Source organism: Nicotiana sylvestris, chromosome 6 (assembly GCF_000393655.2).
Source record: "Nicotiana sylvestris chromosome 6, ASM39365v2, whole genome shotgun sequence".
In the NCBI taxonomy this organism is placed as follows: Eukaryota; Viridiplantae; Streptophyta; class Magnoliopsida; order Solanales; family Solanaceae; genus Nicotiana; species Nicotiana sylvestris.
In genome coordinates, this window is record NC_091062.1 from 196,217,701 (window position 1) to 196,234,062 (window position 16,362).

At 39.4% G+C, this 16,362-nt stretch overlaps 1 protein-coding gene and 1 non-coding gene across 2 annotated transcripts; both read right to left on the reverse strand.

Annotated features, from left to right (window-relative positions):
* Positions 1 to 6,107: 6,107 nt before the first annotated feature.
* TRNAT-CGU (transfer RNA threonine (anticodon CGU)) lies at positions 6,108 to 6,179 on the reverse strand. Its single transcript has one exon. It is a non-coding gene; the product is annotated as a tRNA-Thr (tRNA).
* A 9,249-nt stretch (positions 6,180 to 15,428) lies between these two features.
* On the reverse strand, positions 15,429 to 15,881 carry LOC138871898 (uncharacterized). The gene has a single exon (XM_070149820.1). It carries the CDS (start codon positions 15,879 to 15,881, stop codon positions 15,429 to 15,431), a length of 453 nt encoding a protein of 150 aa, XP_070005921.1.
* Positions 15,882 to 16,362: the final 481 nt, after the last annotated feature.

The window sequence follows — 16,362 nt, forward strand, 5'->3', positions numbered from 1 at the left end:
GCCAAAACCGTTAGCTCCCCAGCAACGGCGCCAAAAAGTGATGGCGGCCTACTCTGCACTACTATTGAGTAGCGAGAGAGGGTCGGAGCAGCTTTTACCCATTTTAGGGTCGGGATCGATTTCCACAGAGAGCTAGAATTTGGAATCGAGTATCTATCTAGTGGAGAGTTGCGTAAGTGTTCCAAATTACTCATTTTTAGGGTTTTCTTTTTACTTCTACTATTATCAAAATACAAATGGTAAATGCAACTAGATTAAGCTAAGAGTTAAACTAAAAAGGGTTGTTCAAATGGTTTAAGAGGCACTAGGGTAATGACTTTCACCTAGGTGGTTAATTGACGGGTAATTGAATCTAAGACACGATTGACATAATTGGGGAGTATGATATAACCGTTGCATGATATTACCCGCTCTACACATCTCGGTGGTTCGAGTGATTTTGCCCGAATTGACTTTCTCAAGACCAATTGGATATGCAAATTTGCACAAGCAACTAGGGGTCAAGTCGGGTATTACTCTCTCGAGGTTTAACCCTTTAATTGGGGCTATCAATCTTTTGAGTGCGCCCCAATTTCTTGTTGGACCAATTTCGAAGATTTAGGCTCTCTTTCTCGAGAAGAGCCCTAGTCAACTAAACACAAACTAGTGTTTGCAACCACTAATTCAGCAATTAACCATGAAATTGGCCCAAATATCAAACATTCATAGTCAATCTAGCCTTAAAATACAAGACCCATCAATTACCCACAGTGGGGTTGAGACACAACCCTAGCTTATGGGTCTAGCTACTCATAATTAAAGAAGAAAAACAAGAAATAGATGAAGAACAACTCATATTAACTAATCACTAAGGTAAATAACAAGATTCAATGATGAAAAGTAGATAAAATTGCCAAAAATGGCTAAGAAAGTCGAACCCACAAGCATACCTACGTTACAAAACTATCTGATACCCTAAAAATGGGAAAAGAAGCTATTTATACTAAGCTAAAAATTCTGGACAAAAATGCCCCTGCGGGGTTAGTGCTGACCGCACAAAATGGTGTGCGGCCGCACTAGGGCTCTGAACTTGAAAATACAGCTCTCTGAACTTGGGCAATGCAGACCGCATAGAATGGACTGCGACCGCGGAGGCTTCTAGTGTGATCCGCACAAAATAGACTGCGGATCGCATTGGCTTGAAACTTCAAAACTGGCATCTCTCTGATTCTTGGGTCTGCAGACTGCACTAAGTCGAGTGCGACCGCATTAACTTCAGTGCGAACCACACAAAACCTAGTGCGGCTGCATTGCCTTTGTGCCTGAATGTCAACCTCTCTGAATCCCCTAGTGCGGACCGCACAGAATGGTGTGCGGCTGCACTGGGCCTGTTTTGCCTGAGCTTTGTCTTGTCTTGGGACTTATGCAAGTTTCACTCCTTTTTGAGCTGATCTTTGATATTTTGTCACTTTGTTGATCAAACCTGCAATCAAGCACAACTTGTAAGCCTTTTGGGACTATTTTGTATGAATTTCTAATCAAAGCATAAGAAAGAAGGAGTATAAAATGCGTTAAAATCCCTAGTTATCATTCGCGGGCTAAGTTAGCCCGTCCTCGATCGCTCAGAAATTCTTTCAGGTTTCCCTGATTTAGCATTCGCACTACCTCCTGTTGCAGTCCTATGCAATATTCGATTTTGTGACCCCTTTCTTGGTGAAATTCGCAGAGAGCATTCGACTTTCGAGTGCTGGGGTCGAACTTCTTCTTTTGCGGCCATTGCACCTTTGTACCGAGTTTCACTAGTGTGTACACTATTTCTGAAGGAGAAACACAAAAATTGTGAGCAGATAGGAGTGGAGGCATACCTTTCTCATGTTGATATGGATATGCATGTCGAGAAGGAGCATTTGTGTGCCACGGTGGAGGCGGGGCAGACGTCCTGACGTAGGGTTGATGCCTTTCTCGACCGAGAAGGGGCCCCGACTAATCTCTTCGACCATCGTTGCGATGATCTTTCCTTGCTTAAGTTTGAATTGACATCACAGACCATTGAGGTCGTCCTCATCGGCTCTTACCTCTGCGTAGTAGGCGTTATGGATTTCTTCCCAAGTGGTTGGAGGGTATTTCATGAGTCTGCTTAGCAATTTTCTGGTCGCTCTCGACCCATTCCTGTTTAGCATTTTGGAAAGTTGTTACTGCCATTCCCTCTGACACATTCAACAAGCTCATTCTCACCCTGTTGAACCGAGCTAAGAAGTCCCTGAGTCCCTCGTCGTGCATCTGTCTTACGGCAAATATGTCATTTACCCTGGCTTCTGCCTTTTTGGATCCTGCATGGGCGGTGACAAATTTATCTTCCATTTACTCGAACGTTGCTATCGAATGTGCTGGTAGTTGAGAGTACCATGTCAGGGCTCCCCCTGTTAGGGTTTCGCCGAACTTTTGCAATAGCACCGATGGTACCTGCTCTTTTGAAAGATCGTTACCTTTTACGACTGTGACGCAGTGGATGAAATGATATTCTAGATCGGTAGTACCATTATATATCTTTAGGTAGGGCAGCATTTTGAAGGTCTTTGGAATGGCGTAGGGGGTCACTTCTTCATTGTATGGTTGCTCGATGAATCGACCAACGTCCCGTTTTGGCAACAACTTTGGGGCGCCTGATATTTTGTCAACCCTTTTTGTGTTCCTTCATCTGGTCACGGAGTGCCTTATTCTCATTATCCATCTCCTCCATTTTCTTTAAAATGGCTGCAAGCGTATCATTACCAGCGTCATTAGCAACATGAGTGTTACATGTACGGGGGGCACCTTGCTCATCATCGTTTGTCGTGACATTTGCATGTGCAACATTCCCGTTATCTCTTTGGGCGGGCTTATCAAGTATGTTGTTCAAAGTACTTGTTAGCCATTCTTCCAGCAGTCTTCTCACTGTCGGTGGTGCCTCTCCTGTTGTAGATGTGGAGGCTTCCTTCTCGTGCGAAGAAATTACGCTTTCGTGCGGGGGAGGTGAAGCGTTTCCCTTGGGTGTGGTGTTTGGTGTCCCGTTTTCGTTATCTTCCCTGTTGTTTTCGTTGATGGTGTTCAAGAGGTTGGTTGTGACGCCTACTATTACTTTTTGTCTTGCATCTCCTTTTCCTGCCATTGTTAATTTGTGCAAAGCTAGGAATAGGTGATTATCCCTTTTAAGGGTCTAGATGAGACTAAAATCTTAGCTAAAGAAATCCCCACAGACGGCGTCAAATTGTTTGACCAAAAGATATTGAAACTTTTTTTATTAAATCAATTAATGAAGATAAAGAGGTAAATCTCAGCCAAGTATAATAAAATCTAGATTAAATGATGCAAGAGAGGAATAAGGTGAATGATACTTCCTAGGAACCAAATGATTATACATAAATGTGATAACTTCTAATGTAGAAAAATATTGCAATGAATGCAGATGATGTATGGATTTCAGATATGTAGTAAGCAAGGTTGTCTCTTTTGCATTCAGTCTCCCTCTTTACAGAGTGTTCTCCCTCTATTTATAAGGGACAATCCTTTTCTAAACCCTAAAAAGGTATAACATAAAGAATATTCAAAAAGCATATTCTCACTGTCTCCTACTACGCTTACACTACTGCAGACATCGTACGTCCGCTAACCACTGTCGGCCGTCACCCTATATAACGACCAAAGGACACTACATCGTAAGGACCTCGTTCCTCGTCGTACTCAATAGTGATCGTGGTCGTCCAAATTTGGACCTATACAAAAATAATGGAATCTATGAAGATAAGTAATTTTTGCCCAACAATGTTTCATAGCCAAGCAAGTCTCAGAGGGAAAATGATCATAATACTGTAGAATTAAGAGCAAAGATGGCGGCTATAGCTTATCTCCAAAATAGAATTACGGTGGCACTCTTTGGGGCCGGAACTAAATTGTATATTTATCATGGAGAATTAATGTTAAAGACAAAATAGATTTATTTACAGACATGATGGCGCCTGTGTTTATCATTATATATTCATCTACATCATAGGGTGTGTTTGGTACGAACAAAAATAGTTTTCAAAAAATATTTCCTAATTTTTCCATGTTTGGTTGGCTTAAATATTTTGAAAAATATTTTCCTCATTAACTCATTTTCCTCTAATTAGAGGAAAATATTTTCCAAAACTCCTTCTCAACATTCCCCTCCCTATTCCCCAACTCCCACCCCCATCTCAACACCAACCCCAGCCCCACCCCAACGCCTCCACTATCCCACCCTAAATAAAAATATTATTAATAGTACTTTTTTCATGTTATAGATAGACTCTTTTTATTTCAACAAATGAGTTTTTTCCATGATATAAAAAAAGTATTTTTTTTTCTTTTAACAAAAAAAATACTTTCTTTTCATGATGTAAAAAAAAGTATTTTTCTTTACATTTCAATAAAATAAGTATTTTCTTTTATTTCAATAAATGGGCACTTTATTTTCATGTTGTAGAAAGAGTACTTTCTTTTTCAACAAAAAAAAAGAGTATTTTCTTTTTTGTTATGGAGCACAAATTTCTATGTTATTTTTGCGTAAAAAAGTAAAGCAACACATTAGTTCCTTTGGATTTGTGTGAATTTTTAAAGACTTGGGGGAAGAGGGAGGGGGGGTGGATGAGGAGAGTAGCATAGAAATATTTTCCTAAAAAAATATTTTCTACATCTCTAACCAAACACTAGAAAATATTTTCCAAAAAAGGTTTTCCACTCACCAACTAAAAAGAAAAAATAAGTGATAAAACTACTCATTTTCCATGAAAATATTTTCTAGGAAAATATTTTCCTTCGTATCAAACACACCCATAGTATTGACCAGTGATATTAATTATTTAATAAAATAGCCGAGGTCAATGTAAGGTGAATCGGATACTACTTGTTATTTAACGCAAGTTTAGTCACTTGTTCTGTTTACTCGCGAGACTCTTGTCTTTTGGCCTGAAATTTTGAGCAATATACATATTCATATTGCAGCACTAGAAGAACTTAGCAAGAACAATTTTTGCAAATGGGATAGAAGATAGTAGTTCATTTTTTGTCAAATCAATTTGTGCAATTATTTAAAAACAAACTTATGTAGGTTTTCTTTAAAAGTGTATCCAAGAAAAATCACAAGCAACATAACTAACCAAACATACCCTAACTCGTGGTTAAGCACAGTATTTTAAAAGGCGAGGGCATGAGGCGGAGCGTTTTACTTAATATTGGGCGAAGTGAAAGCTTCGAGACATGAGGCGTAAGCCACACGGATCTTTAATTATTTAAATTTATGAATTAATAATATAATATTATAACACAATAAAATATAAAAGATACATTAGAAGTTCAAGAAAACTAAAAAAATTAAAAAAAACTCATATAAAATAAAATATTTAGCATGTTTTACAAGTATAAATAATAATACTGTTAAAGTTACTACGAAATATAAATTAACTCCAACCTATTAACTTTCAATCAATTAAAAATTATAATTTCTTAAAAAATATTATCAAACTGCATATATTACCTCTTTAAAAGTAAATACACAATAAAATTTTCAATACTGTAATTTAAAATATTACTCCTTCATGAATAATATAATATTATTTTTAAATAGTAAAATAAAAAATGTATGATAATTTTGAGAGACAAATTTAAGACATGAAGATCTATCATGTAAAGATACAAATTTTGGTTATCTATTTTTAGAAGAAATATTCACCCTTACGATGTTCTCAATTAGTAAATATGTATGCAATAATTTCGATATTTGAGTTATTCACAATTTTTATATTTCTATAAACAAAAATAACTTTAATCATTCATTTTGTTAAATGTTTTGAGAGTTAACAATACAAATTAGTGAATTCAACACATGATTTATATAAGAAATGTTGGGCGAGTCCCGAGCGTGTTTAGGGCGCTTGGGGTCGTAAGCCTCAGAGAACTAAGCCCCACACATGAGTCTCTAGGCGTTTTGATAGTGCCCCGCCCCGGGACGAGTCCCAGACTAGCCTTTTAAAAAAGTGGTTGAGCATCTCGCATTTAAGAAGGAAATATTTCTGTTTAGTGCTTAAACAACTGAAAGTTCAGTTGTTTCAAAAACTTTAAAGAAATAGAGAAGCCCCCGGCGAGGATCGAACTCGCGACCTTTCGCTTACGAAGCGAACGCACTACCACTATGCTACGGAGGCAATTTGTACAATAGACGATATACGTAATTTATATAATATATATTTTCTTTTACTCGTTAAACCCAAGTTACTAGAAAACAGAAATTTCATAAATTAACTCACACAATGACCAACGTACAAATGCCAAAGCCCAAAGGCAATGATTTGATCGCCCCAGTCCCACTGACATTACCAGAAAATTTAACAGTATGCATACTGGAGAAGGAGTTAAAGTCATAGGATTGGTCTTGGAGTAATCGATTCTAACATAAGAGTTGTGATCCTAACATAAGAAATTGTGATCCTGACATGACTAGGAAGGGGAAGAGCAAAGTCTTGATCTCTACTGGTTCTGATAGCTTGGAATTTAGTTTTCATTCCCATATAGCAAGATTAGCAATACTTCTGTTTTCCTAACATAAGACTTAAAAAAAAAAACTTGAGTTTGCTTTTCCAAATAGTCTAACCTGTAAATTCAAAATGATGTTGAGTCCATCTAGTAACTTCAACTTGTCCAGTAACGATTTAAATTATTGAACAAAAGTCAATACCGGATTCACATTGCCTTCAATCAAATGGTAGCTTATTTGGGGTTGATTAGCAAGTCGACATCCAGTCTGCTACGCAATGCCTTCCTGATGTTTCTTGAAAGGGCAACGCAAGACTAAGCAATCGATGTCAGTACGGTTGTTGTCCGCCAACTGAGATCCCTCCGTATGTTAGACTAGATTGTCAGTGCCGTACGGGAAAACCAATGTCGTGAGCAATTGAGAGAACTGAAATGAGCAATTGTGAATGAAAGTTGGTGATTATATTAATGAATGAAAGCTATTACAAATGGATGCGGTGTCGAGGGGGAGAGACACCAGTACAGAGAAATGATTGCTTGAAATGTTTGATTGCTTGATTCCCCTAATAATGCTTAAAAAAAATAAACCAAAGTTACATGACTTGACCTAGCTAAGCTAGAGAAACACACTGAATGAAAATGAAGTGAAACTACTCTATAATCACAATGAAAAGGACTTAGTTTATTACAAGGTAGAAACAAGTCCGATGGCAGCAACTTTATCTTTCGGGTCAAGGTTTGCGCGTGTCGTGTTGTTTGCGCGCACGACACTTGTTGTATTTGCCTGCGGTTGGGCGACGGTACTTGGCATCAGGGTTTGTGTGCGAGGCGTTGTTGGAATGGGACTAAAGCTGGGCGCTGGAAAGGTATCAGGATCTGCGCGTGAAGCATTGTCTGTGCGCGCGGCGCTGTTGGCATTATCATGATTTGTGCGTGAAGCACTGTTGGCATTTGCCAGCCGCTGGGCGCTGACGAGAGTTATCGGTGGGGCGACAGAGGCACATGCGCGCTTGTCACTTGGCGCTGCCGAGACCACAGGGCCGACCATGGCGCTAGGCATTAGGAGGCTTGCTAGGACGTCATGGGGCCCGTCCAGGGGGTCATGAGGCATAGCTGGAAAGCAACTCATGACATTCTCCCCCACCTGAGTTGGTGACATCCTCGAAGCCTTACCTGCATGGTGATGATTGATCAGGTTGTTGTTGGCTTGGAGGTTCGTTCCCCTCTGTGTTTTGAGCTTGCGTATTTCGAAATGATGTAATGATCTTAGGCGGTTGACATGGAAGACTGGATGGATCTTCCACCAGGATGAAGTCTTTACCTGGTATGTGGATTTCCCAATGCATCTTTTGATGGACAAGGGTCCGATGCGTTTTTGCTGCAAGCGAGGGTCATGGGTCCTCTCTGCAAACAAGTACTGCTTTGGGATATTTAGCATCACTTTGTCTTCTTCTTGGTGTTGGACAAAGCAAAGATTTTGATTGGTGAACCTTTTTGCCCGCTCTTGGGCTTTGACGAGATAACTCTGCACTATTGTTACACCCCATATTTTCATACATGAAAGTGCGCCATAAATAAATTGATGAAAGCTCGAAAATGAGGTGTTAAATTCCGCATTTTCGTACGTTAAAGTTTCATCGTAAGTTAATCGTAAGCTCGGGAATAAGATTATTTTGGGATTATAAGTATTATGCTATTTCAAACAAGAGATAAGTAAATTCGTGAAGGTGAGAGGGTAAGCAAATTGAAAAAAAAAATGATTCGACGAAGTTAGGCATTTTGGGATAAAATACGGCCCGAGCTAAAATACCCGGTATTTATGGACTAGTACCATACAAGGAACCATATGACCATGATAGTAAGGTGTATAAGGTATGTTAAAAGTGAGTAGTATTTTAAGTAATCTGAGATAATTCTTAATTGTATGGGCGTTAATCCACATGTAATGACTAAGCACTGCTTAGTAGGTGGGTGTGGATGCTTGACAACATAATAATCTAAAATGTAACACATGTGTCAACAAGAGTTACACGTAATCATGGCACTTGAAAACAAGTAAAACTATCTCACTTTCTATACTACTACAAGAATGCTAGTGTAATTCATTCAATTAACAATAATCTTACATCATACAAAGCAAAAGAACATTAACCACCTTTGAAAACGTTCTAGCACTATGCTCTAAAGCCTCTAAATAACTTCTGTTACAAGGCCTTACCAAAATAGCTGCCATGCTATGTGATTATGATTGAGGCATGGAAGAGATTGTTCATGGATACAAGTAAAAAGTTGGCCTTAAAGGTATGTTAAGGCTATCTCTTCTTTCTTTTTGGCATGGTCTATATGACACGAACGAAACGAGCAAATGCACAAATTCCATAAATGCCTCGAATCATAGAAGTATTAGAGATGTCTATGTTCTTGAATTCCTATATGTCTTATAATTCTATCGCATGTTCATGGGTCTCAGAAAATATGTAAGTTGATAAAGTTTGTTTCATGATATTAATCAGAGGTATAATGGTCTTAAGACGTTCCGAGAGATTTTATTAACATACTTCTCATGCATTGCATTCATTTATACATGTACATTGGCTCATGACCAGACGGCATTATATACGATGTATATATATATATATATATATATATATATATATATATATATATATATATATATATATAGGAAAAGGTTGTGGCGTTATATACGCACCACCACCTGATCAGTTGGTATATGCTAATGATTTTGCCCGCAGTGGCCGAGATGATATGATGGGATGCCCTTAGAGGCTTGATGATGTTATGAACACATGTACCTATGCACGACATGACATTCATACATATATGCATGACATTAAAAGTATTCATGATTTACAGAGTTATTCAGACTTACAGGTTAAGTCATTTACTCTATATTTCTTCCATGTCTTTTACGTACTTATTTATGTGCCTTACATACTCGGTACATTATTCGTATTAACGTCCCTTTTGCCTGGGGACATTGCGTTTCATGTCCGCATGTCCCGATAGACAGGTTGAGAGTCCTTCAAGTAGGCTATCAGCTCAGCGGAAGCAGTGGCGGAGCCAGAATTTTTACTAAGGGGGTCAAAATATAAAGAAGTAAACACACGAAGAAGTCAAGGGGAGTCAACATATAGTAATATATGTATATAAAATAAAAATTACCAAACTACACAGTGTAATTTTTCGGACGAAGTGACACCCCTTTGGATAAGGTGGCTCCGCCACTGAGCGGAAAGTGTTGGTGCGCTCCATTTGCTCCGGAGTTGCTTGTTTGGTCAGTATGATTTAGACGTGTATTGTTTGGTATGGCGGGGCCCTGTCCCGACCTTTATGTTAAGTGTGTACTCTTAGAGACTTGTAGATAGATGTCATGTATACGAATGCATATATGGCCTTGTCAGCCTATGTTTAGAGTTTACAAATGATTATGTTGGACTTATAGGCTCGTATATCACATGTATAAGTTTTTATATCAGGTTGGTTCGTCCTATATTGAGTATTCCCTATGTTTATTCTAGTTAGCCCATGACGGCCCGTTTGGCCCATTTGCCAATGAAAGTACAATAAGAAAGATATGTTATGTTGGTAGTCGGTTAAGTAAGGTACCGGGTGATCATTACGGCCCATAGGTTTGGGTCGTGACAAAAGTGATATCAGAACAGTTCTATCCTAGGGAGTCTACAAGTCGTGTCTAATAGAGTCTTGTTTATGGGTGTGTTGTACACCACACTTATAAGCAGGAGGCTACAGGGCATTTAGGACTGTCACTCTTTCTTCTTACTCTAGATCGTGTGGTAGAGATTAGTTGTAAGAACTCAATTTCCTAAACTCTATGTTATTTATAATACGACGATGCCTACATCCAGAAAGATAGGTGGTATGAGGTTCAATATAACTATGGAAGAGCTGAGTCAGAAGAACTCGATTTTTCATGATGCTTATGATTAGTAAATGTAAGGTCTTCAGTAGATCATGTGTATACTAAGACGTATAAGCCTCTTGATAAAGCGCCTTAAGGCAAGAATTTCTATCCACCTTTATGATGAAAGCAATGAGAAATTAAGAAGACAAATACAATTTTCAAGAAGCAAAAGAAGCAAGATGAAGAAGGGTACGAGGCGCCCAATTAATAAAGATTATCAGTATATACAATTTAGGCAGAGGAATATAAGCCTTTTAAGTTATCTTCAACAATAACAAAGGTATGTACAATTGGCCACACCGATCTCAGTTATGCCCTATAGGAGCTAGTATATATGGTTTAAGAGAAGGACGAGATATCAAAATTCGGCTGGGGTTAGAGTAATCCAAAATGGTGGATGGATTGTTTGTATTAGTTGACGTTTCCGAAAGATATTGCAAAAGTACTAATAAATTTCCTTGTGAGACATCCAGATGGTGCACTCTAAAATGGTACAACTAGATATGAGTACTACAAAGATAGGCACTGGAAGCCTTGAATTGATAAATATTACCTAAGTGTGGCTCTCATCCCTAGTAGAGCGAGAACGTTAAGCAATCCGACGAGCCAGTGGATGGAGAAAGGGGAGCTAAAAGTAAAAGAATGTCTTGTTGAAGTTTTCAGAATAAAGTGATAGACAAAAATATTAGCAAGGAAATAAGGAGAGAGTTAATGAAGCATTATGAGTAAGATGTGATACATTAATGACAATGGTAGAAAAAAGAAAGAAAGAAAAAGTATTATAAAGTCGATAGTTAAGGGAAGGGAAGGATGAGAAGTGATCGGCCTTGAGACAACAAAAAAATATAGGCCATAAAGTCATATCCTCATTTCAAAAATAAGCTCGTGACTCCAACGCGACTACTAGGAGGGAGAGTTAAACCCCAGAGTAATAGAAATCAGCATGGGCCGGTGAACAAGACAAACTAAACATGAATTAAGGACTGAGAGATTTCATATTGCGTTCCGGCGATAATAGAATGGACAACAGAAGAAGATTCATGAGAAATTCAGAGAATGGTCATTCAGGAAGACGCTTCCCTAAAGCAAGCAATGTGAGCAAAGTTAAGCTCAAGGGAATGTATGTTCTAGTTACACTAAATGTCACCATCACAAGTATGGAATATTGTTATCCTTGGTATAGAAGGATTACCGCAAGGCGAGTAAGGGTCATCGATGGTATGAAAGGACTCCGAAGATGAAGAGGTAAAATATCTATAGGTAGGTCGACGTAGCTCCAACTCTCAGTATTCCCCTAAAGGGGGGAATATGGTGTGATGTGGCGTTAAGTCAAAATTAAGTGATTCTAGTAATTATGGAATGGTAAAGGAAGAATGCGATAAAAAGGAGATTGCACTTATTCAAAGCCTACAGATATGCTACGATTCCAGAATATTATGCAAATACAGCATCAAGGAAAGGAAGTAAGGGTCCCTGCCCGATTCATAAATAAAGAGCCAGTGTAAGACGTAAGTTAAGACAAAGGAAATAACTCAAGAAATATTATAAGAAACATTGATATGAGAATGGGCCAACAAGTATATAGTAATTGATTCGGGAAGAGCCTAGTTATGGCTAAACATGAGGTTAAAGACGAGTCAGCAGATCGTGCAGGATAAACATAATAAAACCCAATATAGTGAATTTAGTTTCGCAGTAATGTCATTGTAATACTTAAGAAATATTCAAATAGGAGTTGGAGTAGTTAAAGGTATCGTATGAATGTTATGGGAATAAAAGAGAGTGTCGCTGGAAGACAGTCAAAATATCAATTTAGAAGAAGCCCTACAAGCATAAGGGTGTGGAGGTAAGTAAATACAGATAATTATAGGCAAGGAAGGACGTCAAAAGGTTCGTCGAGTATACGATGTAATAAGCTCGCATCTTTACAAGAGTCGGAGGGTCCTCCCTAAGTACTACAACAAAAAAACTAACTGAGGAAATAAGGAAGAAGGCTTCAACCTAAGCTCACCTAAATAGGAAATGGTCATGTAAAAATAGTCTCACTACAACATTGCAAGCACTCCAAAAGAAAGTGGCACCTACCACGGCTAATGAACGGGAAGTAAAATCAAAAGTAATATTCGAGATCATATGAGCCACACAAAAACTCTGGTATGCGTGGAAACTAAAATAAGCTAAGTATGCACGCAACAAGGGGGCAGAAAGACCAGGAAAAATAATAACTTATGATTAAAGAAAAATGAGAAGGAACGAAAGGAATTATTCAATCAACGATCCAGAGTTAGTTACGTTATGAACGCACCTAAGAGTTCTAAGTATTATCCATGTAGCATATATGTTGACAATCATACAGCTATAGAAGATTCCAGTATATGTTAAAAGAAAGAATTGAGCCCAGGTCATGGACAAAGAATTGAATTGTTAGAAGATTGTATCATGGATATTCCACAGCATCCATGAAGGGCTAAAGTAATAACTAATACCATGAGCCGCAGATCGGAAGAGAGCTTAAGCCGACATAAAGGCTGATCAAAAGGAGGAGAAAACTAAAGAGTTACATCAACGAAGTAAATCAGGAATCTGATTATTGGACCCAGAAAATTATAAACCTTGTGATTGAGAACATTGTAGGATTAATCTCAGATATCAAGGGTACAAGAGAGATAGTACAGTAGCCATATTCTATAATGGCTCTACGATAAAGCTAGTTAGAAAAGTACCAACCTTATAAAAAGTCAGTACGAAGCTCTCACCGGATTGTATATGCACCAGAGCTGCAAGTATTATAATAGAGCTTCAAGTTATAGACGCGAATTATACCTATGTGGAAGGGAGGTTATGAAAGAAATAGAAGATACGATGCAAGATTTTAAGGTAGTAAGGTACCAGGTGCTCGTGTGGCCCATAGATTTGGATCGTGACAACTATCCCCATATTGTGCTCCCATTCCCTCGAGAAGTTGCCAGCTCGAGGAGATTTCGGCATGGTTGATGCATTCACCGTTTACGGGAGAAGCGGTTGTTGTCCAGTAACAATTTCAAAAGCACTTTTGTTTGTATGATGGCTCTTTTGAGAATTGAAACACAGTTGAGCAGCATCTAAAAGCTTCACCCAATGCTTCTGTGATCCGGTTGCAAAGTGGCGGAGATATTCCTCCAACATGTGATAGTTTACTTGAGTCCACCAACTGTAGAGTACCTGGTCCTCTATGAGTTTCCACTGAAAATACTAATAAACCAAACTGTATAGAGATATGGTACTATATCAGTTCCCATAGTGCTAACTACTGAACCAGTATGTAAATGAGACACATGATTTTTATGTGAAAAAATCCCAACTCAATGAGACAAAAACCACGACCTACTCTGGTAGGATTTCAACTTCACTAACTTGTAAACACCTATTACAAGCCACTTTGTAATGACTCCATTACAAAGAATTCAACTCAACTAACTTGTGATACTCTTACCACAAGACACTTTGTCACTCTCGAGTTACAAAGACTTTAATCACTCTAACTTGTAACAACACTCTTACAAGACACTTTGCAATAACTCTATTACAAAGACTTAATCACTCTCTAACTTGTAACAACTCTATTACAAGCCATTTTGTAATAACTCTATTACAAAGACTTCACAACTCGATTAACTCTAGCCAAGACACAAACTCAGATGGTTTATGATTTTGAATTTCCTAAAACAAAGCTCCTAATAAATCAAGATAGGAGTTACAATGAAGAACAAATAACAAAGACTCGACAAACCTAAGGACTTAAGATATCTTCAATCTTTGGATCCGGTCCTTGAGGTTGCAGCAGCTTTGTTCTTGAGAGAGGTGTTTTTAGCACTTGAAAGAATATCGCTGAAAATGCTCAAGTGGTTGTCTTGTGCCTTGCACCAGGTTGTTATACTCCAAAAGACAACACCATGGTGATGTCAATTCTTGGTTAGTACATGCCTTTTCCCAATGGGAAGCGACTGTTGCACTGTCTGTTGCACTGTCGCGTGTACAGTTGCAGGCAGTCACTTTCTGCAGTTGCTTTCTAGCTGTATAGTTGACTTATTCTTCTGTCAGGTGAACACCAAGGGATCAGGTCCCTAATCTGGTTCTTGTGAATCTAAAGGCACACTGCCCAGATTATCTTGAGTTGATTAACTTGATAATGATTGTACCAAGCATGCTTCAGGTCCTTTATCTGGTTCTATACAGAAAGTTTGTTAGATCATCAAAACATAGATTAAAAGACCTTAAGTTCTTGTGAATCTAAAGGCACACTGCCCACGGGGACTTCTTTGGTTGTTCCACCCAATGTCTGGGGTGGTAAGTTGATGGCCTTAACGCGTCCTTTACTCTTTCGCACAACTAGACCAAGGCGCTCTACTTGAGTTGAAGCCAAGTAGTTGTGGGTAGCACCCGTATCTATCAATGCCCGAATGGGTTTGCCATTCACTTTCAGTTCGACGAACATTAGGGTCCTCGCTTGTGTAGGACGCCTCTCGTCCATCTTTTCCTTCCCTTTCTTGGTGATTGGGCCTGAGTTTTTCTTAGGAGAACCTGCATTGGTCCTCGCAAAAACATCTGAGATAGAGCCCACAATTGCATTGAAGGAACCTGCTTGTTCTGCGTCTGATGTGTCTGATGCGTCTAACTCAACCTCAACAGTCTGATGAGCATTGATCTTTGTATATGGGCATTCATTGTTCCAATGTTCCCCGTCGCAATGACGGCATTCTGAAGAGGGCTTCCTCCCCTGATTGTTGTTGATGGATGTAGCATTGTTGCTGCTTGAGGGAGGAGTCTTAGTTTTGGATGTACTCTGATCTCCCCCACTTCTGCTTGGGCTACCATTGCTAGGATGGCTCCCGTTGTATCCCCATCGGACAGGCGGTTGGGTCTTGTCATTCTGAGTTCCCATGTGATAATTGCCAAGGCATTTTGCAGCTTAGATCGCCTTGGGCAGGGTATCTACCTTTTATCTTTGTAGTTCTGTACGGGCATGGGGTTTCAAACCTTCTATGAATGCGAAGAGCTTGTCTTTGTCCCCCATATCGCATATGTTTAGCATGAGTGCGGAGAATTCTCGCACGCACTCCCGCACTACCCTGGTCTGGCGGAGCTCCCGTAGCTTTCTCCTTGCATTGTATTTCACATTTTCGGGAAAGAACTGCAGGCGTATAGCTGCCTTCAATTCTGCCCATGTCTGGAGAGTATCTTCACCGGCTCTGATGGCTTCGTATTTGACCCGCCACAAGAGTTTAGCATCACCTTGAAGATACATGGCATCAGTTGCTACCTTTTTGGTTTCTTCCAACTGGCCCACGGCATTGAAGTATTGTTCGATGTCGAAGATGAAGTTTTCCACTTCTTTAGCATCTCGGGATCCGTCGTATGGCTTTGGCTCCAGAATTTTTAGCTTTTGTGGCATGGGGCGGTGTTTGTTGCACCCCTGATGTGATTTTCGCCTCCTCGAAGCAGGCTTTGTAGGGCAGCATTGACAACATTGAATTGGCCTGTCAAGTCGTCTATGGTTAACTACATGGCAGTTAGTCTGTCTGCCTTCTGTTCCCGATGAGCTAAATCCTCGGCACGCTCCTATTGGAGGTCCTCGAATTTGCCATGAATATTGACAGTTTCAATGGCTATCGTTTATCGGTCTTTCTCAGAGTCGCGACTGATGTTTGCTATGTCATTTTCGGCCTGCCGCATTCTGCGGTCCAGGTCGTCCAATATTTGCAATAGGTTGGTGCTTAGATCAGGCACCGTATCCACGATGGGCTGTAATACGTCAACCGTCTCTTCTAGGGACGCGATGTGCTCCCCATTATTCACCGTGGTCAGAAATGGTGGTAATGGCAAATGTGTTCCCTCGTCCGATGCCGAGCCTAGGCTCTGATACCAACTTCTAC

Coding starts and splice junctions, on each gene's coding strand:
- LOC138871898 (XM_070149820.1), bottom strand. CDS start 15,881: ATGCCACAAAAGCTAAAAATTCTGGAGCCAAAGCCATACGACGGATCC.